Source organism: Pseudomassariella vexata (assembly GCF_002105095.1).
Source record: "Pseudomassariella vexata strain CBS 129021 chromosome Unknown BCR38scaffold_3, whole genome shotgun sequence".
Taxonomy (NCBI): Eukaryota; Fungi; Ascomycota; class Sordariomycetes; order Amphisphaeriales; family Pseudomassariaceae; genus Pseudomassariella; species Pseudomassariella vexata.
In genome coordinates this window covers 1,252,898-1,273,312 of record NW_024467958.1, presented here as the reverse complement: position 1 = coordinate 1,273,312, position 20,415 = coordinate 1,252,898, and the positions used below count along the sequence as shown (strand labels likewise).

General features: G+C 50.1%; 6 protein-coding genes across 6 annotated transcripts; 4 read left to right on the top strand and 2 right to left on the bottom strand.

Moving 5' to 3' along the window:
- Window positions 1-446: 446 nt before the first annotated feature.
- On the top strand, window positions 447-3,016 carry BCR38DRAFT_362981 (alkaline phosphatase). Its single transcript, XM_040857195.1, has 3 exons — window positions 447-640; window positions 791-1,967; window positions 2,021-3,016. Exons 1-3 carry the CDS (start codon window positions 638-640, stop codon window positions 2,590-2,592), a joined length of 1,752 nt encoding a protein of 583 aa, XP_040718792.1. The 5' UTR covers window positions 447-637; the 3' UTR covers window positions 2,593-3,016.
- Window positions 3,017-5,198: 2,182 nt separating this feature from the next.
- On the bottom strand, window positions 5,199-7,345 carry BCR38DRAFT_133652 (uncharacterized protein). Its single transcript, XM_040853565.1, has 2 exons — window positions 7,076-7,345; window positions 5,199-7,011 (listed from the first exon to the last, which is right to left on the bottom strand). Exons 1-2 carry the CDS (start codon window positions 7,216-7,218, stop codon window positions 5,457-5,459), a joined length of 1,698 nt encoding a protein of 565 aa, XP_040718791.1. The 5' UTR covers window positions 7,219-7,345; the 3' UTR covers window positions 5,199-5,456.
- Window positions 7,346-7,758: 413 nt separating this feature from the next.
- On the top strand, window positions 7,759-9,550 carry BCR38DRAFT_423464 (Rad9-domain-containing protein). Its single transcript, XM_040859592.1, has 5 exons — window positions 7,759-8,087; window positions 8,150-8,287; window positions 8,336-8,480; window positions 8,527-8,745; window positions 8,802-9,550. The coding sequence occupies exons 1-5, from the start codon at window positions 7,974-7,976 to the stop codon at window positions 9,416-9,418; spliced, it is 1,233 nt and encodes a 410-aa protein (XP_040718790.1). The 5' UTR covers window positions 7,759-7,973; the 3' UTR covers window positions 9,419-9,550.
- Window positions 9,551-9,714: 164 nt separating this feature from the next.
- On the bottom strand, window positions 9,715-10,854 carry BCR38DRAFT_334730 (regulator of chromosome condensation 1/beta-lactamase-inhibitor protein II; the record flags this gene model as incomplete). Its single annotated transcript, XM_040855343.1, has 1 exon — window positions 9,715-10,854. One exon carries the CDS (start codon window positions 10,852-10,854, stop codon window positions 9,715-9,717), a length of 1,140 nt encoding a protein of 379 aa, XP_040718789.1.
- Window positions 10,855-11,017: 163 nt separating this feature from the next.
- On the top strand, window positions 11,018-11,925 carry BCR38DRAFT_423460 (uncharacterized protein). Its single transcript, XM_040859591.1, has one exon. The coding sequence runs from the start codon at window positions 11,307-11,309 to the stop codon at window positions 11,619-11,621; it is 315 nt and encodes a 104-aa protein (XP_040718788.1). The 5' UTR covers window positions 11,018-11,306; the 3' UTR covers window positions 11,622-11,925.
- BCR38DRAFT_423458 (uncharacterized protein) lies at window positions 11,926-13,273 on the top strand. Its single transcript, XM_040859590.1, has 2 exons — window positions 11,926-12,034; window positions 12,115-13,273. Exon 2 carries the CDS (start codon window positions 12,417-12,419, stop codon window positions 13,158-13,160), a length of 744 nt encoding a protein of 247 aa, XP_040718787.1. The 5' UTR covers window positions 11,926-12,034; window positions 12,115-12,416; the 3' UTR covers window positions 13,161-13,273.
- The last annotated feature ends 7,142 nt before the right edge of the window (window positions 13,274-20,415 follow it).

The window sequence follows — 20,415 nt, the reverse complement described above, 5'->3', positions numbered from 1 at the left end:
TCCAGCAACGGAAATCGAGGCCGTCTAGATTCGACTCAGAAAATGGGCTGTTATGTGTAAGGTCCGACAATAAGATGCAATAGTTGCATCAGTGGAATAACCATCTATTGAGGGTGTGATATGCATGCTACTTTAGTCCATCGGCATGGTGTTATTTCTATGATGACGCATGCCTGATGAATCCTGATGAATTGATCTGTGATTCTGCGTGGTCTAGACTTTACTGTAGCAGCCGATCCTTTACCCAAAGGGAATAAGTGGTAGTGGGACTGCAGACACTGTGACATTTGGTTGTTTTCTATTCGGCAAGTGAATGGACACGAGTAATTTTTGAGCGCTCCTAGCAGCTAGGAATAAGCAAGTGGTGCTTAAGCGGAAAGGCCGGGTTTCCGATATCTACATATTTAACCAGCCATGTAGATAAACAGGATGGTGCAGCAGATTAGGTCATTTTCTGGGGTCAAGTTGTCGCGTGAGCTTCGTCTAGGTTGCCCCTAGCGTTGGCAACTCCACAAGCTCGTCGCAGCTTCTCCAGGAGCCAGCAACGACTCCCACCTGACTCGAGGGTCGTCTCGAGCCAGACAGCTCCGTGAAAACTCCAACTTATCTGTGCTGCATGAACACAAGGTAAAGCAAGATGGTAAGTGTTTTTTCTTTGGTCAGCGCCATCGCTGTGTGAAGATGTCCTGTAGCGAGGGCATATGTATTCATCACTGAAGCTGGTGCATCATGGTCTCAAACTTTGGGATGGCAGCATGTACGGTGCAAGGCTAACGTTGGGAAACTGTAGCCTCGACGAGCTTCTGCAACGACTCCTCTTTTGGCGGACGACCGCCACGACAGCGCAAGCGAATCCGAAGACGATGCACTCCGCGGCAGCTCGGCCTCGGCCCATACGGGGCGCTCTCTATACATGCGACTCCGCGAAGTCTTCCTCTTCGGCTGGGCCCTGCTAGCTACTGCGGGCATCCTGATCATGGCCGTTTGGGTTTCCCACAACAGCCAAACTCACTTCTCGAAGCCGGCGGGCAAGCGCAACCTTATCTTTATGGTATCGGACGGAATGGGCCCGGCCTCTCTTTCGCTCACGAGATCGTTCCGGCAATACACTGAGGGACTTGAATATGGCGATACTTTGACATTGGATAAACACTTTTGGGGTAGCAGCCGGACGCGCAGCTCGAGCTCCCTGGTCACCGATAGTGCAGCTGGGGCGACAGCCTTCAGCTGTGGCAAGAAGAGCTACAATGGGGCTATCTCTATACTGCCAGACAAGACTCCGTGTGGTACCGTGCTCGAGGCTGCGAAGCGAGCTGGCTTTGTGACTGGCCTGGTTGTGACGACCGATATAACGGATGCGACGCCTGCGTGCTTCGCCAGCCATGTCGACCTTCGCGAGCAAGAAGACGAAATAGCCATGCAGGAAGTCGGCGAAGGGCCCCTGGGACGGGTCGTTGATCTGATGTTTGGTGGGGGAAGGTGCCATTTCCTACCCAATGGGACGGAGGGCAGCTGCAGAGCAGATGACGTTGATGTTGTGGACATCGCCAAAAGCCAACATGGCTGGAATTATATCGATAGTCGCGCTGGATTTGACGCCTTGTGGGAGGGAAAAGTGGATATTCCTCTCCCAATGCTAGGACTGTTTGCAGACACCGATTTCCCCTTTGAACTGGACCGTCGGAACATGAATGAGGTGTACCCGAGCTTGAGCGAGATGGCCAAGACAGCAATTCGAGCGTTGGAGAAGGCGACGGTCAACAGCGACAAGGGCTTCTTCCTCATGATTGAAGGAAGCAGAATCGACCATGCCGGGCATGGAAATGATCCTGCCGCCCAGGTACGGGAGGTTTTGGAATACGACAAGGCTTTCAAGTTCGTTATCGACTTCCTGAAAGAAAGCAAGACGGAGGGTGTGCTGGTAGCGACGAGCGACCACGAGACTGGCGGTCTGTCAATCGCGAGACGTAGGCTCTACTTGGAATGACTTCATTCGACGCGGGTGCTAACACTGTCACAGAGAACACCCCTGGTTACCCGGAGTACCTCTGGTACCCTGCAGTCTTGGCAAATGCCTCCTCGTCTTCTGAATATCTGGCCAAGAAGCTGCATCGACACATCGCCTCGCTCGAAGACCCTTCAATGCTATCAGTGGAAGAGCTCACGACATACATCAATGATGAGCTTGTCGTTCCGGGGCTCGGTATCTCAGACGCATCTGATTCCGAATTGGCCGAAATCGTGAAGTCCACCGAGTCGGCACAACCACTACTCGCTAAGATGGTCAGTGTCCGAGCACAGATTGGCTGGAGCACTCATGGCCACTCGGCCGTGGATGTGAATGTCTACAGCTCTGGTGGACCCGGGACTGAGGAAATTCGAGGCAACAGAGAGAACAGTGAGATTGGTCAGTTCTTAAGGAATTACATTGATGTGGACGTCGAAGCAATTACGAAGGAACTTGTGGAAAAAATGGACCGGAAGCCGTCTTTCCAGTCGGTTGAAGCAACGACGGCCAAGGAGGGTGACCACTGGGCTGCCCATGAAGACTTTGAGATGAGGCGGCTGACGAATGACATTGAGTCATCTTAGAAGTTTCCTACTGTCACTACTAATGTTGCATACATAAATTCAGGTAGTGAGGGTACTTGTCAATGAGGTGATTGGGTGTTTAGCATGTTTTCTTACCAGCTTCGGCGTAGCAATAATGATACCCGCATCAACTTTCTCTCCAGTCTGACTCTTTTGAGAGAGATGAGACAGTAAGCCGCTGCGGATCCGGCCCTGCAAGCTGCAGAAGTTTGAATGTTCTAGAAACACAATCTTCATCAAGCGAGACCATTCGGCAGTTTCACCGACCCGTGACACGGCTGCAGGTGTAGGCCGCTGGGGGGGCCAAGCTTCTCTGTGTCACCACGGCTAGGCTCCACCTTGCCGTATTGGGGTTGCTTAGCTGTTGCTTGCTGTACATAGTGTCAGTTTCCTCCCATGACCTGCAGGGCCTTCAACATGAGAGCTGAGGATGGCTTGAAACTGCTAGGCAAGCATTTTTTGTTTGTGAAACGACTGGTGGTGTCTTTTGCGTGTTAAATATACAAATTATTTTTAATTACATGAATGGTTCTGGGAAAGTCCATGTTCGTTGTTTGAAACCCAGTTAGCAGTGCTGCTTATACGTAGTAACCTTCCACCATGCTTCAGACAGCAAACCCTGGATTCAGCATATTGATCTGAAGAGATCCAATGAATCCGTAGATTGACAGTAATGAGAAACCAAATCTAGGTAGTCAACCGTTTGCTATGACCTTGGACGAGGACAATCTACAGCTCAAGTTTGCTGTTAGACTTGAGGTTAGGAAAGAGAGCATCGTCAAAGCTGAGTCAACACTCGTAGCGAAAAGCGAGATCAGTTTAAATCTGGTCTTACGTTGCTTGCTGTCGGGATCGGAACGGGTATAGAAATATTCTGGAAACCCTGTGTCGAAGACGTGTAAGTGATAGTAATACCATAGAGGAGTGGGTTCACACTCTGCTTTCCTTGTACACACCCGTCCTGCTTTCTTCACCGTCGACTGGTGTTTCCATGCTTGGGTAATTCTTGTGCTAGATGGGCAGAGTTCTTGGATGTGAATACGTTCCCTGGTTCACCTTTGCCAGCACAAAGGTCACTACACCAGAGCCTTCTCTTGTGCTTCAGGTCCAGAACTGGCCAAATTGCCGGCAAAAATTCATTACAACCACGTCCCTGAACGAACGAAGACAATCACTGGGCAATAGTCATTATCAACCATTTCTATCATCCAGTCATTCCACTCCCGGGACAAAACGGTTGTGAATTGTTTCCGAACTCAACCAATACGTTAACATCATCGCCCACACCGCCATCGCCACTCACTAGACTTGGCTCGTCATGTGCTTCTACTTCCTCGTCCACTACATCTGCGGTCATAGCCCCTCTTCCCTGTTAAGCGGCCACTCCTGTGTGAACTTCCGAGCCCAACTCGACCGCATCCACTCCCCTGAGGCTTGGAGGACACCAACGAAATGCAACCAGATTCCCTTTGACTGGCCTAGCGCCTGTGAGCCTAATCCACTCAACACCAGAATCGTCTGGCACTGGTGTGGCTGGGAGTGTCGGAATACTTATGACCCCATGGTAAGTTAGAGCCCTTACGTATCTTTGTCTCAATATGTGTGACGTTCAAGTTTGAGGTATATATCTATGTGTGTTTCCCTTACCCACCTAGTTACTTTCAATTTTCGGAAACACCTAGAGTATGATGCGAGCTACGAACTGCTCAGGACTGACTATGATTTTCAGGGCACAGCTGAGTGGCTTAGTGGCTACAATGCTACCGGTGGAATGCAGGGTATGATGCAGACAGGAGGTGTCATCGGCCAAGGACTGGGTGAACCAGGTGCCAACTTCCAGGTTGAGAGGGTGGGCATTGGCTGGAGATCTTGACTGGGCCATGGATGGATATGTGGCGTAATGGACGAGTAGGCGGGCATGAAGCTGCACCGTCACAATGCAGCAAGCGAGAACACCTGCCTTGGGTGTGCTCCAGATGTTGACTGCGGTTAAAGTACCTGATATGGGCAATGTTAAACGAGATTTAGACATTAATTAGAAGCCAGAAAATCATTCTCACCTATTCCATATCTGCGTTGCCTTGTCAGATAAAGCCTTGCTAATAGACCTTACTGGCTATCATACTGGCTATCTCACGGTATACGAAGTCGCGCTCCTAGTGACAACCTCAATTGTGGGCGTGGTAGGACAAGTCGCAAGTAGGATAAGTCGCGTCAAGGCCATGGCTTCCGGTCTGAATAGTGCATTGTGGATGAAGCAACTTGAGCAAGCTATCTACAGTATCTCGTATGTAATAAACTATGTGTGTCCCTTTGGTTCTACTCCGATCCATGGAATGATCGAATAATACAGGTTGGCCATCCCCGTTTCCCCAGTCATTTCGAAGTGATCCGGAAAGAGGGCAGTCATCTCAATAGTTTACCGCGGTGCATGTCGTTGATCGACCGGAAGGAACCGGGGGGAAGGTTGTTTCAATGTGGGCGGGAAGAAGTCAGAGCAGGCGGAATAATTTAACAAAGCCCTGATCCCATGAAGAACATGGAAAAACCAGCGTATACCATGCAGTACAGAAGCTCCAATGGATCAGTATCCAGCCGCTGCAACAGAGCCATGTCTAACGCCGCCGGGCGTTGTGTTGAAACTGCAAGAATTCCATCTGCCGCCAAAGTAGGTATCGTAACATCTGCATCACCACTATTTTTGCATTGATGATATTGACTAACTCAAGACGTTTTTGGACATCCTTCAACCCATTGCTGTCCGCCGCGTCAGCGTCAACATCCGGCAAGCTCTGTTGATCCAGTTTATTAAGTATTCCCTCGTAGTAGGAGTGACCAGACCTCAGATACCGATCGTGCGACTCCTAATCGGACGCGGATGAGGTGTCCGAATCATGTTCGCCAGGGTCGTAGTAGTACTCGATCTCGATACTTCCTTTCAACGTGTCGGCAAAATAATTTGATAAGAAGGTCGTTTCGCCTATGCCGAACTTGTAAGCGCCGAGCTGGTTGTTAATGTCGATGACGATGCCTTGCTGATGCACGGGATCAAGCTTCATCGCGAATTCTCGCAAAGCTTCCCAGGTGAAAATCGAGATAGAGTTCACGGACAGCTGATTCAAGTATCGAAGGCTCCCCAAAGACTCGAGAACATCATCGTCCATCCACTCCCCTCCGAACCGTAGCTCCGTCAAATTTGGCAGAGCACCAACGAATTGCTTCAAGTCGGCCATTCGCACATACGCCTGATTCAGGTTCAGACACTTCAGGTTGTGAAGTCGACAGATGGATTCAGCCAGGGGTGGGTTTTCGTGAATAACCAGGCCGTCAGGGGTACGATCTTGACCACCCAGGGTGAGATCTTCAAGATTCTCCTGAACTCCAAGAGCGGCCCACGCAGAAGACGTGTCTTGTTGATCTTGCGAGCCGAAACCTTCAAGTGATAGAATGCTAAGTTTTAGAGTTGGTGCGTTGAGGGCTTCCTTGATAATCAAAAGCGCGTCCTGCACTTGGGAGAACCTCAATCCACGTAGATTCTGGCAGCTCTGAACCCAGGCGCTCACCTCCTTCAGATAACCGGCACTATATGTCTTCAAGTCGACTCGCTCATGTAGGGCATTTTCAATCTCAAGAAACTCCAGTGCAGTGCAATCGGAAAGCACGTTAAGGGACTTCATGGCCTGAGCAGACAAGCTGCCAAGCGAGAGGAATCGTAGGGACTCAGCATGGCCATTTAGTGCCGTCAGAGTACGCTCGCCGATGTCGTTTAAGCTTATGAGCTCAAATCGCTGGAGTGTGTTCTGGCGAAGGTTCTGAAGAAACGACGCCATGTCGTCATCAGCGCTGCTACTTCGGTAGTAATGTACTGTCAACTCGGAAAATCTTGGGCAGGATTCGAATATCGCCCTTCCCGCCTCGGCTGTGAGGACGGACCCATCTCTTAGTCTCAGCGATGTCAAGGCCGGCAGGCGAGAGATCCAGTTTGGCAAGACATCTACAGGAATGTGATTTCCTTCGAGATGGGCAAGGGCGACAGCCGTCTCGGTTTGGTCAGCGACTTCTCGGATCCTCTTTGTCACGAAATCGCCGCACTTCACTGTGAAGGCCTGAAAATCGATGCCCGCCAACTGTGTTGATTGTTTTCGGGTCGGACGCTTCAGTTGGCCCTCGCGGGCGACAAAAAACTGCTCGGTATCATCGTTGGCGTTGATCAGGAAAGAGCGAAGGTGTTCGTTTTCTGGCTTGGTCCATAGAGCGTCGAGAAGTTCTTCGAAGTGGCCGCAGTACAAAGCTCGAACATAGGTGCAGTAAGGGTACGCTGTCTTTCCAATGCTTGATCGAATGATGCTCTTCCACAGACGTGCCCAAGCTTGGGTATTGACGGTCTCGCCGGCACTAATAGAAGACAATTCCTGGGTGCTGTTGCACGCAACCCCGTTAGCTACCGTTTTGTAGAACGATTGCCTCACATCAAGATACATACCTGTAGAGCTGCTCCAGAGCGATGCTTGCGACCCGTCTACTCACGAGGGAGCATCGGAACAGGGTGGAAAAGTCGTTTTGCACAGCGAGTGCCTGGCATACCAGGAGAACGATTTCCTGGGGAAGCGCACTTGAAGGCATCATTAGATGCTTGGAGTGCCTTCCTCAGGTTGAATATGGGATTGGTGGATGGACAAGGTCAACGACAAGTAATGGGAAGGGAAGAGTAGAACGTTATGCTGCTCTGTCCCCTGAAGGAATCTTGGAATGGCAAGTGTGGCCCGCTGTTGCAGATTTGGGCAATTCGTCGGGCAGAGGCTATGTATGGTTGGTCACCTTGTGTCAATTTGTACACCTCAAGTTTAGGTAAGGAGTAGGCCTATACAGATACGAAGTTTATGGTGTGCTGTTGTGGTTATGTCCAAGGTAAGAAGTTGGTCGCAACAGGCTACTTGCTCGGGTTTGAAGTGCAAGTGCTTGATGTCATGAAGCTCTTATGCCGCACTAGTGTTCGCGCGTTGAAGTTCCGCTTGATCCGCTTGGCGACGCACTATGTGAACGCTCGAATACACGATTGATTGCGGAGAAGATGTACGGTGTAAGTACTGTACGTGTTCTGAATCAACTAACTACCCCGCGACGCGCCTTCCGTCGCGACTTCAGCTTTTGTGGAACTGCGCTTGGGCAGAGGCTATTTCTAAAGTTGAGCCCTTGGACTTTCGAATCCCTGCCACTAATTTGTGGAAGATCTTATCCGTGGTGGCTTTACTTGTCGGACTTCGTTGTACGACGAACCGGACCGAATGACATGCATCTCAAGCGGTAAGAGTGAGTGCGCAATCTCGCCGACGTGGACAGTCATGCATTGAGTGCAGCAGAAAGGAATCCCAGTCTTGAAGATGACTCTGCTCCGGTTCACGCTGAGCGAGGAAGGTGTCGGTGCATTTCGAGATGCTCTGGCTTGTCTGAACAAGTTCAGCGACGAAGTGTCTCTTGAGGCCAAGCGGGATAAAGTATGTTTGCCGTTGCTTATTTGATTTTGGCTTGAGGGTGCTACTAATCTGACACTTTCCAGTTGGTGTTCACAGCTCTGAACTCATCCAAGTCTGCATATGCCTGTTTCTCGTTCGCAACTAACCGTTTCTTTTCACGGTACCACTATGAAGGCGCAGCCCACAATCGAGACAAGTTCTTCTGCAAGCTTTACAATAGGGTGAGGTGTCACCATGCGCGCAGCATGCCTTTTCTGACCAAGTCCTAGGCCCTCCTATCCCTATTCCGGGCTCGCAGTGGAGATCCCCTGCATATGAACGAGAAGGATACCACCATTGAGCGATGCGATGTTGCCATTGAGGATGAGGCTGGGAAGAAGAGCAGGTTCATCGTCAAGATCACCTGTAGAAATGGTAGGTCGTCCGTTTTGGGCAGGTCTTGCCAGCTGACATGATGAAGGCATGACCACGAAATATCAACTACCTTTCGAGGTCAGTCCGCCCGTGCACGCCAAATTTGACAATGAAGAGGCGACCAATCATTGGTCCATGTCTTCTCGAACACTACGCCAACTCATGGACCACTTTGGACCTGGTATTGAGTTTCTCGATATTCATTCCGAGGATGACCAAGTTGTCAACTTCACTTGTTTTACTGAAAAGGTTGCAAATGGCGATGGTAAGTGTATAGTCCATTCTTGTGCCTAGGCATATTATTACTAACTTATTCCCAAGAGGTCTTGAAGAAGCCACTGCACACGTCCATTGCTGTTGAACGGGACGAATTTGAAGATTTCGAAGTTGCGGAGGACAAACTGCACATCGTCATCAGCGTCAAAGACTTTCGAGCCATTATCCAGCATGCTGCATTTCTGGGCAATGAGATAACGGCATATTACTCTATGCCTTCCCGTCCGATGCAGCTAAGATACGATGGCGACGGGGTCCAATGCGACTTTCTCCTAATGACGGTCGGTGAACGAGGGGCGCCAGGTCAGCAGCGAACCAAGAGGTCGAAGGCCAATGCAAAGGTATCGAGACAGCAGCAGCTAGAGTCTGCCACTAGTAGGGCAACCTCGCATGCACCGACTCCGGCGCCGCAACCAATACCAGCACCGCGCCAGGTTCCGATGCCTTCTCTGCGACCAAGCATGCAATTCCCATCGCAACGGCCTCCGCCGCCGGCTTTTGATGATGATGATTCACTTTTCGTACCCCAAGATAATGACAACCAATGGGATCCTGTCAATGTCAACGAGGAGGACGATGAAGAGGAGAATGCCAGATTGGAATGGGGTGCTAGTGCCCAGCCAGTAAGATCGCCCCTTCGTCCACAATCCGCTTTGCCCTGATTTTGTTTTCCAGAACCCATCTGCCATGAACATGAGATCTGTAATGGCCCAGAGAAATGCCGGTGACAGTGCTATGGGAGATGCCTCTACTGATGCACCCGAGAGCCAGATACCATCTCACTTCGAGCCAACACAGCCTCTCTCAGAAGTCCGTAAGTTTGGTCTGTTCGGTGATTAGAGAGGCGCCTGAGAAAATCTCTTACCTATGTCGGATGTGTGTGCGGCCTTGCACGGATCACTTGCTGTAGTTACTTTGTTTGGAGCTCTTCCAAACGTTGATAAGAGTTGCTTAGTGTTTACAGATGTACTCCTTCTGCTGTAATGTAGATCCAGCTTGTCGCACAACCAGCTCCAATAGCTGTAATCCTCGAACCCTCGGGAAGATTCTTCGATGAAGCAATGATATTCCACCGTCCTTTGACGTCCCCGAACTTGCCATCAGCCTGCGGTCCACAATTTCCATGTTCGCCCCATCCCCAGGCAATCACTTCGTCGTCCTCTGTCAGAGCGACAACATGCTCGCTCCCTGTGGCGATGTTTTTGATCTTGGGCACATTTGCTGGTGGTAGCTGACCGTGATCATCCCGACCCCAGGCTACCAACGTCCCGTCTTGCTTTAATGTATATATGCTGCCCCAACTACCACCGACAGTCTTTAGGTTTGGCGATGAAGACAATGCACCAGATTTCATGTTCCACTTATCAGGGCCGAGGAATTGGATTTTGCCTTCACCTGGCTCCCCAAACACACAAGTTGAATACTGACCGCAAACAGCTTTGAAGACTTTGAAGTTCACCCCACTAGGACTTCCAATTTTGCATGGAGCGCAGAGCACAATTGGGACCGGCGGCGATGCGTCGTCCAATGCAACGGACTGGCCCAGCTGGCCTTTCCTACCGTTCCCCCAACCATAAACCTCGCCATTGTCTAGCACGGCCACGACATGAGCCAGTCCGCCGGCTAGCTGCACGATTTCTGTCCCAGGCGGAGGGAAGTCGGGAATCAGCGTCGGCTCCACGATACCTTGCGCCTTGAAACCCAGCTGCCCTTGCTCACCGGTCCCGCAACTGTAGACAAGAGAAGCCCTATCATTTGCATCCTTGACGACAAACGTAGAGGTGTCCCAGGTGCACGCCACATGGGCAATAGGGCCCAGGGTTTCTATGTCTGACAGCACGAGCTCCTCAAATTGTGCGTTGTCGGCTGTTGCGATAGTGGTAATCCCACAAGCGCCCTTAGACGAGTCACCGCTCCAGTAGGCTTTGCCCGACTCTGTGACGACGATGGTGTGGTTGCCTCCTGCGGCTACTTTCACGATGGGGGCCGATGGAGGGGTACAGTGGAATAAGACGGGCTTGGGAACGGAAACATCCTCCTTGTGTCCGATGCCAAGTTGACCAGATCCGTTGGAACCGAGAGCGAAGAGGCCGGCCATGGTGATTTAATTCAGCGATAAATTTCTTCTGTCGAAGTTCGTCTGCAGAAATGTTGGCAGCTTCAAGAACTCATCATGTCAATCTTTGTCACTAGCAGTCCTAGTGGCTCAATTGGTTTCTAGCCTTCAGCCACTCAGATCCACATCCATGAGGGCCATGGCAGTGCCAAGGCTCGGCTCCCGGAATCAAACTTCTGCCGGCGCATGTCCCACTTAAACTGCCAGAAAAACCAAACCTTCAGAAAATTCTGTCCTCGACACTGCTCCTTCTTCCTTGATCCTCCATATCCATATTCCCCTCGCTTCTGATTTATCTTGTACTCCGATCTGGGGCCGCGGATATATAAGAGATGTGACGAGCTTCTGGATTTCTGTTTCTTTTTCTTCTAGACCGAGAAGGAGTGCATTCACCAGACAAGGATCGACGAACTACACCTATTGTTCGCTGATCTATGACCACGCAATGGCGGCCACTACAATCGATATGTCTTTTGCGATGGGCGGCTTTGTGGTCGGTATCATCGGCATGGGTGATATGGGCAAGATGTATGCACGGCGGCTCAGCGACGCGGGTTGGAGGTAAATGCTACCCGTCGACTAACGAGGACACAGCTTTCGAGCTTCCTGTTCCACCTTTTTGGTACGTTCACACACTTCCTTCTTATTTACACCATCACCCCATTGCAAATGATGACTTGAGTGCATTTGGCTCGAGTATCGCTCTCCGCTTGGTGGATCGGCCATTCTGGTCCCCATCTAAGTTGTGAGCTTTCCATGATGTTAACTCTCAGCTACCTTAAATTTTCAGTGTCTGACGCAATTGCTTAATCAACTTTCTCTCTGGACTTGGTCACTTAGACATCGCTAATGATCCATCTCTAGATTTAATTTTGTAACACATGCTACCCGAAGTCGAACTGGAATGCGCACAAGGTCTAACCCGAATTGTTGGCAGTATAATAGCTTGTGATAAGGATGATCAGTACGAGGGTCTCAAGAAAGAGTTCGCAACCCGGGTATAATATGTAGCTATCCACACTCAGAAGCCTATGCTGAGAGTTTATCCAGAGTAATGTGCAAATTCTCCGTAATGGCCACCTTGTATCTCGCGCCGCCGATTACATCATCTATAGTGTCGAGGCTGCTGCCATTGATCGCGTTGTTGCCCAGTATGGCCCTTGTACGTCGATATTTCCCCGTCTCGGCACCTGTCCCACCGCGCTACGCATCCAAAAAGGCCATACGCTGAACTTGATACAGCCACCAAATTAGGTGCCATCGTCGGTGGCCAGACGTCATGCAAGGACCCCGAGATCAAAGCCTTCGAGCATCATCTACCGGCGGATATTGACATTGTCTCTTGTCACTCCCTTCACGGCCCGAAGGTGGATCCTCTGGACCAGCCCCTGGTAATCATCAAGCACCGGGCATCAGCAGAATCACTGTCCAAAGTCGAGACAGTTCTCCGCTGCCTGAAATCCAGACACGTATACCTCACCGCCCGCGAGCATGATCGCATAACTGCCGATACCCAGGCCGTCACACACGTCGCCTTCCTGTCCATGGGTAAAGCCTGGCATGCCATGAAGCAGTTCCCCTGGGAAGGCGCGCGCTATGTCGGCGGCATCGAAAACGTCAAGATCAACCTCATGCTACGTATCTACAGCCAGAAGTGGCACGTCTACGCCGGCCTCGCCATCCTGAACCCAGAAGCACGGAAGCAGATTGCGCAATACGCCAAGAGCTGTACGGAGCTGTATAAGCTCATGCTCGGTGGTCAGGCCTACCAGTTGAGGGAGAGGGTCTACGGCGCCCGGGATCGCGTGTTCGGGCGCGAGGGTAAGGGGGGTGGCGCGCGGTGGGCGGCGGAGCCGCTGCTCCGGGACGAAATTCTTGACCAGTTTAGTTTGGGTAAGAAACCTGAGAGCCTGCTGCCCAACAACCATCTTTCTCTTCTCGCCATGGTGGACTGTTGGTCTCAGCTTGGGGCGGTGCCGTACGATCACATGATCTGCTCGACACCGCTATTCCGTCTCTGGCTCGGTGTCACGGAGAACTTGTTCCGCAGTGAGACGCGCCTGGATGAGTCGTTGCGGATCGCGATTGAAGATAACACGTTTCGCAGTGATGATCTAGAGTTCGTGTTCGCAGCTAGAGGCTGGGCGGAGTGTGTTAGTCTGGGGCACTTTGACACGTGGATGGAGAGATTCATGGACACGCAGAGATTCTTTGAGCCCAGGTTTGCTGGAGCCATTGAGGTTGGCAGTGCGATGGTAACTGCTGTGCTGGAGAGTACGAAGAAATAGGATTTGGTGGGTTCATACAGTCGAAGGCCGGTAAAGCTATGCATTTGCGCCAGTTAGAGATAGAACATTCGTACATTCATTCAGGACGATACATTGTGCAGAAAGTGATTGAGAACTATATCTTGTAATATGAATTCGCAGGGGCAGTCGTGTCCACGTCGTGGTGGTTAGGCACCCCAGCCATCTGCTCGCCCGAACCAGTCAATGTAACCATTCATTACGTCGTAGACGGTGTTCCAGTTGTCTGGCTGCTCGGCGAATATGTCGCGGGACACGACCTAGCCAATGAGGCCTATATGGGGTTAATTGAATGGCTTATATATTGGAACAAGGGAATAAACCAACATACTTGTGGAGCGTCTCTGAACGGGCACATGGAGAAGTGTCTTGTCCGAGTTCCTTCCCGCTCGGAGTGTGACCAGAACGCTCGGTTTATTGGTTACGTACTGGCTTGGGAGCTCGTTGGCAAATTTACCGAAATCCTCGACATTGTCAACCATGACGGCTGTGGTCATGTGTAGGACCGACGCCTTGCGGAGGATAGTACGAGAGATCGTTTTGCCATCCAGCATCATGATGATGATGCCAATGGTGGTGATGTAGATGGCCAAGTCAAAAGTTATATGCTGTTGGTTGTGGGCGTGTGACACACTCAGTGTGGTGCTGTAGATAGGTTACAAGTTGGCGACTGGAATATAGGAGATGTAGAGTAAGGGGGAAACAACTGTCTATCAACTTCTGGATGAGCGGCAGACAATAAATAAGCTTTCCTTGGGTCTGTTTTTGCTCATTTCGATTGCAGCAGTCGCTGATACTGAATTTTCTATATGATTTAAGTCTGAAATCAGAGATTGTGAATACTACAGTCTATGACTTGAGAGTTCACGATGGTGAATTTTGCAGTCTTTAAATTATTGTAGTCTCAGATCAGTAGCCCATAATATTGAATGTTGTAGTTTCTCATAACGTACCCCACGGTCCAATTGAACACTTTCGCGCATTTCCGTACAACCTAGGTTTTATCCCTTATTTTCCACCTTCTACAATGGCACGTAATTGGGAAGAAAGCGATATTCAATTAGCGCTTCAAGCGCTTCAAAATAACCCCAAACTAAGCGTACGATCCGTAGCACGGATCTATAATATCCCTCATACAACCTTACGTCACCGATATCGCGGCGGTACTTCACGACAGGATATACGATCACCAACGCAAAAGCTTACCTATTCCGAAGAAGACGCGATAGTACGCTACATAGTCGACCTAGATTCATGATCATTTCCTCCTCGAATAAGTGGTGTTGAAGATATGGCGAATCGACTACTCCACCAACGCGACGCAGAACGCGTCGGTATTAACTGGGCTTCGAGCTTCGTACGACGACAACCAGACCTCCGGACGCGTTTTAATCGAAGAATCGACTACCATAGAGTCCTCTGCGAAGATCCCGACGCGTACCGCGCGTGGTTTTATCTCGTATGGAATACAATTAATAAGTATGGAATTCAAGAGGAGGATATCTATAATTTTGACGAGACTGGGTTTCTTATGGGTCAAATCTCATCCGAGATAGTTGTAACGACCTCTGATCGACGTGGAAGACCTAGAGCAGTACAGCAAGGGAATAGGGAATGGGTTACAGTTATCCAGGGCGTCGGATCGGACGGCTATACTATCCCTCCGTATATCATCTTTGCTGGTAAAACTCACCTATCTTCGTGGTACGAAAATAGCCTACTACCAAAGGATTGGGTTATCGCGGTTACGAAAAATGGCTGGACTACAAATGATTATTATTATTATTAAATACGCCGTAGGCTCGAAGCCCCCGGTACCTCTACTAGTACTCCCGTATGTCAAACCGTGCCCTAATGGCTGGACTAAATACATACGCTGCGTCGTCGGTTCGTCCTATTGGCGACTGCGTTGCGTTCACTACCATACTACGTTGGTTCTCAACCTACCAACAAAGTCCCCCCTGAGAAGATCGATGCTATCTGGGCCTTGAAGCTGTCCGACCCGTCCCTAGCAGCCATCTTACAATAGTCCCACTAACTACTGGTTCTCCTGTTGCCGTTGCGAGGTCTCTGCGAGAGTATAGTGGCCGTGGTGCGATGGCGGCCCGTAATCGTTCCCTCGGTCCTTCCAACAGCCCGCAAAAGAGGATTACGTGCTCTGCCGTCTCAGGGGCATCGCCACAGCGGCATAGCGGCGAGTACACGCCAAAAGCCCCTGTCTTGAATAAGAAGGCTGCTAGTCCTATTTTTTCCGTCCTGATCTGGCACAGCGTAGACGCCTCCAGTCGGTTCAGGCCGAAATACTTGCCCCCTTTCGGTATCTGCATCGAAGGGCCCTCCGGTTCCTCAGCGATAGCGCGTCGCTGGCGATCGTGATGCTCTGCTCCGGTGAGCCATATCTTCCTCCAGTGGTCGAGGAGGGCAGCCGGGACCTCCTTTTCCTCACTCATCCACTCGGAGCCCCGGGCCTCCTTCTCCATAGTGTACCCTGCCGGTCGGAGTAGCTGCGACGCCTGCTTCCTCTTACTACAAATGAAAGAGGCGAGGACTGGATTCGACATTTCGATCAACATACAAAGCTTCGTACGAAAGGTGTTTATCGCCTCTTAATTCTCGACGGCCACGAGAGCCACCACTCGACCGCTTTCGAGCTCTACTGTAAAGAGAACTCTATTATCACACTCTGTATGCCTGCTCATTCGTCGCATAAGCTCCAACCTCTCGATATCGGCTGTTTTTGTGCACTGAAAAGAGCGTACGGTAAAGAAATTGAGGATCTTATGCGGGCACATATTATCCATATCTCGAAGGAGGACTTCCTCTCCGCGTTCTTAAAAGCGTTCCAGGCAACTTTTACGATATCAAATATCCAAGGAGGTTTCCGAGGGGCAGGACTCGTACCGTACGATCCGGAATATGTGATTTCACAGTTAGATGTGAATTTACATACTCCAACACCTCCGGGTACCTCGTCTGGCCTTCCTATTATCTGGGAGTCGAAGACCCCATATAACCCAATTGAGGCACAATCCCAGACCGAATACGTGAAAAACCGAGTTATACGGCATCAAAATAGCTCTCCGACAGCTACACTTACTGCACTTGACCAGTTTGCGAAGGGTACGACGCAGGTTATGCACCGGCTTGCTCTTTTAGAGGGTGAGAACGACTTGGATTTGATGTTCCCGTTGAAGGAGCAAAAGGAGGGCACATATGCCTAACCTGTCTGTATTGTAGCTAACTCTGGTCCTCTCTTCGAGGGTCTATGTATGGAAACAAAAGGGTTCTTATATAGTCAATGAATGGTAGACTTGCTGATTAATTCAGACAAGTTGTAGAAGCATATAGATAAGTAGGGAATGTTCTATCCTTGCCACATTTCTCGTAATAGAGGTATGTGGGGATGGTCGCCGTTCTAGGTGGCGATAGTGGCAAGTATAGGACCCACATGGCCCACAGGGCCCATATTGTCCAACTAGTAGTAAAGGCTGCGTTCAGTGGTGTATACTGGGGGCTAGAAGTGTGATATTTGCGGAGAGCTTTGGGGATAGCCTGAAAGACGTCCGCTGTATTGGCTTGATGGCGGTTTCGACGGCTTCTTGTAGTTGTATTCGGCAAAAGATTCGGATTTAGCTCTGATCGTATCTCGTTAAGCATACGGGAGCCTCGTCCAGTGGCTCGTGACTGCTGGGCTAGCGGTATTATTGGAGAATCTGGCGATGGGTCTGGTGATGGGTCTGGTGTTGGCAGTTGTTCTGGTAGCAATCCTTTGTCGGCTATAAGCTCTGGAGGTACTGCCACGGTAATAGAGTCTTCGATTCGCTCTGATGGTTCTCGGTGGTCCACCCCCTCAGCGTTAGAGATGTCGTTAACTGCTTCGTCAACGCTGGACTCAGTTGTTCCATTGTATCCGAGCACGATTTGCAGGGCTGTATCATCATTACTAGCCTCAACTTCGATATGCTGGATTTCATCGTCGATTTCCCTAATCCGGAGAGGTGTGTAATGTTCCGATGGATCGTATACTCCTTGTTCATCGAAGGTTACATCTCGTATGGATATAACTTTGTTTCTGGTCGGGATCCAGACCTTATAGACAGTCTGGTTCTTGTACCCAACATGGTATCCGATATATGTCCGAGGCTCCATCTTCTTTAACTTATTCCTTCCGGCTCGATAGTCTTCGGTAAGGGGATAAGCCTTGCATCCCCATGCAACGAGGTGAGAGACTAGAGGGCGGTGGTCTTGAATCGGGAGATTATCTCGTTTGGCAAGCCATTCTGAGAGAACTTCGATAGGAGTTTTCCACTTTAGTCGTTTAAGTGGTGTCCGATTTGTTAGATATGTAGCTGTTTCAACAGCTTCTGGCCACAGGCTTGGCGGTAGCCGTGAGCTAACTATCATGGCACGCGCTTTGGTATTGATTATCCTCCCAGCTCGTTCGGCGACGCCTACCGGCTCCTTGGTATATGGTGGTGCTTGGTTATGCTGTATGCCGGTACGCAAGATCCATTCCTGAAAATGTTTGCCGAACGCTTTCTCGCCATCTGACGTAATTGTTTTCACGTCAATGTCATACCGTCTCTTAATGTAGGATACAAGGCTTGTAAGGGCAGGAAAGGCGTGCTTTTTCCGTCGAAGGGTATATGTAATCCGTACTCCGGTAACTAGGTCAGTGCCGATTAGAGCCCTAGTTCGTCCGTCGTAGGCTGTCTCGTATTCGAAGAGATCAATATCCATATGTTCCAGGGGTTTGAATCCTCGGTTTTTGGGATGTCGTGTAATGCGGCGTGTCCCTTTTGCGAGAGAGCAGTCTTCGCACTGGATCGTAGTTGGCGCCTTAATCTTTATGCCTGTAACTGCGTACACAAGCTTCTCTAGGCTTCTGGGGCCAAGATGGGCCATCCGTCTATGCCAGAGTGTAGCGTCACCGTCAAGGGGTTTTTGAGGTCGACGTGAATCGTTCCCATGGAGCTCCTGCTTCTGCTCAAACGGATTTGTGGGCCTTAGGTCGATACCCGGCATCCCTGGAGTATCTACTGTAGGTATAGATGCAGGCTCTAGTGGTATTGACACCCTCTCATCTTCGGAGAATTCAGATACCTGTTCGGAGTCGGATTCTGAAGGTTCAGTGGAAATTTCCACATCTGCTTCGTCGGTAGCAAAGGCGCTGCTATAGGTCGCGCGTTGGGAGGCTATAAATGGTTCCAGATCATCGTTGGCAGCGTTGTCGTTTGTTAAGGGAATGTATTCGAGAATCGGCTGGTTATACTTTTCTGTAAGGTAACAGAGGGTTTTCCGATGTCCTGCCCGAATGTAATACAAAGCTTCATGTTCCATATCGTAATAGATGCCGGCTTTCTTGAACAACCTAGCAGAGGCGAGGTTTGTATGCATGGCGGGGACGTAGGCGACGTTCTCGAGGGTAAATACCATAGACTTTCCTCCTGGTCGTCGTATTTGGATTTCGACGTCACCCCATAAGAGGATATCTAGAAGAATACCTCCACTGATGATTTTGTCTGTAGGAGACGCGCTTCTGATTTTCTTGAATCGGGAATGCTGGTTGCATATATGGATGCTGCTTCCAGTGTCGTAAAGGGTTGATCGTTTCAATGGATAGTCTACCTGGAGGCCTGTAGTAAAAGCAGAGACCTCGTGGATCGTATTGACAGTATTTAACTGCTTGGTGGGTGCGCTGGCGTTGTTGCCAGCGCCGTACCTTCAGGCCTTGCCTGGTATGGTATCGTTGCTCTCGTTATTGCTACTGCTGTTGGCTCTTTTGGCCGCTCGTAGCTGGATTTTCTCGATCAACTTTCTAACCTTCTCATCCTTCAGTTTTTCCTCTATCTCTCGCTGCTTGCCCGGGTTCGGGGACCATCCAGTGGGGCGAAGGCTCTCGATAAGGTAATAACAGGCGCTATACCGGTGGTGACTACCACATAGGCATGTACGTGACTTGTCGTTTGTAGAGGCTGCTGGTGGCTCTTTTCCGTCTAGGGTAGGAGTAGCTGCGTGAGCGCCTCTTGAGATGGTATGGTATGTGTTTCCGAAGGTTTTATTCCAACGGAGGTGGTTTGCAAAGGCATTGTAGATAGACTCGACTTCCATTTGCTTCGCTGGTGGGTTCTGGAGCTCCTTGTCGATGTCGTGCTTCCAGTTGCTTGCGAAGTCGCTTGCTACGGGGTATACCGCAGTAACGAAGGCGTAGTGAGCGTGGTACATTGATATGGAGGGTAGGCCAAGCTCCCTTGCTTCGAGGTAGGTCGTCCACCACTCAGAGAGCCAGCTCTGGATGTTCTTCCCTTGGGATAGAGGTTGGCATAGCTTCTGAAAGCGGCCATCGACCTCCATTTTGTACTGTTGGCTTCCTGGCTTAAAGTACTCCTTAATGGCTAACATCTTATCGCGAAGGGTTGGCTTGCTACGGAATAGGGCGTGGTGTCGATCCGCAACGTTGTTAAAGAGCCAAGCGTCGAACTTCTGGGCTTGGGCATCCTGAAGTTGATATTCAACAAGCTTCTCCTTGCGTATTTCGATTAGAAATCTATATTTGTTGAATTCCACGGCGTCGAGGTCGGAAATATCGGTTGCGCCGGCCTTGACCTTACTAACCGACGGGACCAGTGGCTTGGTTGGCAAGGGCACGACCTCGTATTCAGGGAGTTTCGGATCGATGTTGTTCCAAAGTAGAGGGGCTTCTGCTTTGGCTCTGAAATAGAAGGCCTCGTACTGGTAAGGTTCGTCCAGTTTCCCGGAAAGAGTGAGAGAAGCCATGTTGCTATGTAAAGATAATCGACGAGAATGTCTTGAAGGTTTTCCAGTGGCTTAAACGCACACCGGGCTCATAACACTTGGATTTGATGTTCCCGTTGAAGGAGCAAAAGGAGGGCACATATGCCTAACCTGTCTGTATTGTAGCTAACTCTGGTCCTCTCTTCGAGGGTCTATGTATGGAAACAAAAGGGTTCTTATATAGTCAATGAATGGTAGACTTGCTGATTAATTCAGACAAGTTGTAGAAGCATATAGATAAGTAGGGAATGTTCTATCCTTGCCACATTTCTCGTAATAGAGGTATGTGGGGATGGTCGCCGTTCTAGGTGGCGATAGTGGCAAGTATAGGACCCACATGGCCCACAGGGCCCATATTGTCCAACTGAACGCCGCGCTTCGAAAGGCAAATGAGACACTTAGCCGGCGGCGTTATACGAGAAAAAAACGTTTACAGTATGGA

What these genes read in the sequence shown, in the direction of transcription:
- BCR38DRAFT_362981 (XM_040857195.1), top strand. An exon ending in CGGTCTGTCAATCGCGAGAC is followed by an intron (nt 1,968 to 2,020) that starts GTAGGCTCTACT and finishes ACACTGTCACAG; the next exon opens with AGAACACCCCTGGTTACCCG.
- BCR38DRAFT_423460 (XM_040859591.1), top strand. Translation starts at nt 11,307, where the DNA reads ATGACCACGCAATGGCGGCCACTACAATCGATATGTCTTTTGCGATGG.
- BCR38DRAFT_423464 (XM_040859592.1), top strand. Translation starts at nt 7,974, where the DNA reads ATGACTCTGCTCCGGTTCACGCTGAGCGAGGAAGGTGTCGGTGCATTT. An exon ending in TTGAGGCCAAGCGGGATAAA is followed by an intron (nt 8,088 to 8,149) that starts GTATGTTTGCCG and finishes GACACTTTCCAG; the next exon opens with TTGGTGTTCACAGCTCTGAA. An exon ending in CAAGATCACCTGTAGAAATG is followed by an intron (nt 8,481 to 8,526) that starts GTAGGTCGTCCG and finishes GACATGATGAAG; the next exon opens with GCATGACCACGAAATATCAA.
- BCR38DRAFT_133652 (XM_040853565.1), bottom strand. Translation starts at nt 7,218, where the DNA reads ATGATGCCTTCAAGTGCGCTTCCCCAGGAAATCGTTCTCCTGGTATGC. An exon ending in GCTCTGGAGCAGCTCTACAG is followed by an intron (nt 7,012 to 7,075) that starts GTATGTATCTTG and finishes TGCGTGCAACAG; the next exon opens with CACCCAGGAATTGTCTTCTA.
- BCR38DRAFT_423458 (XM_040859590.1), top strand. Translation starts at nt 12,417, where the DNA reads ATGGGTAAAGCCTGGCATGCCATGAAGCAGTTCCCCTGGGAAGGCGCG.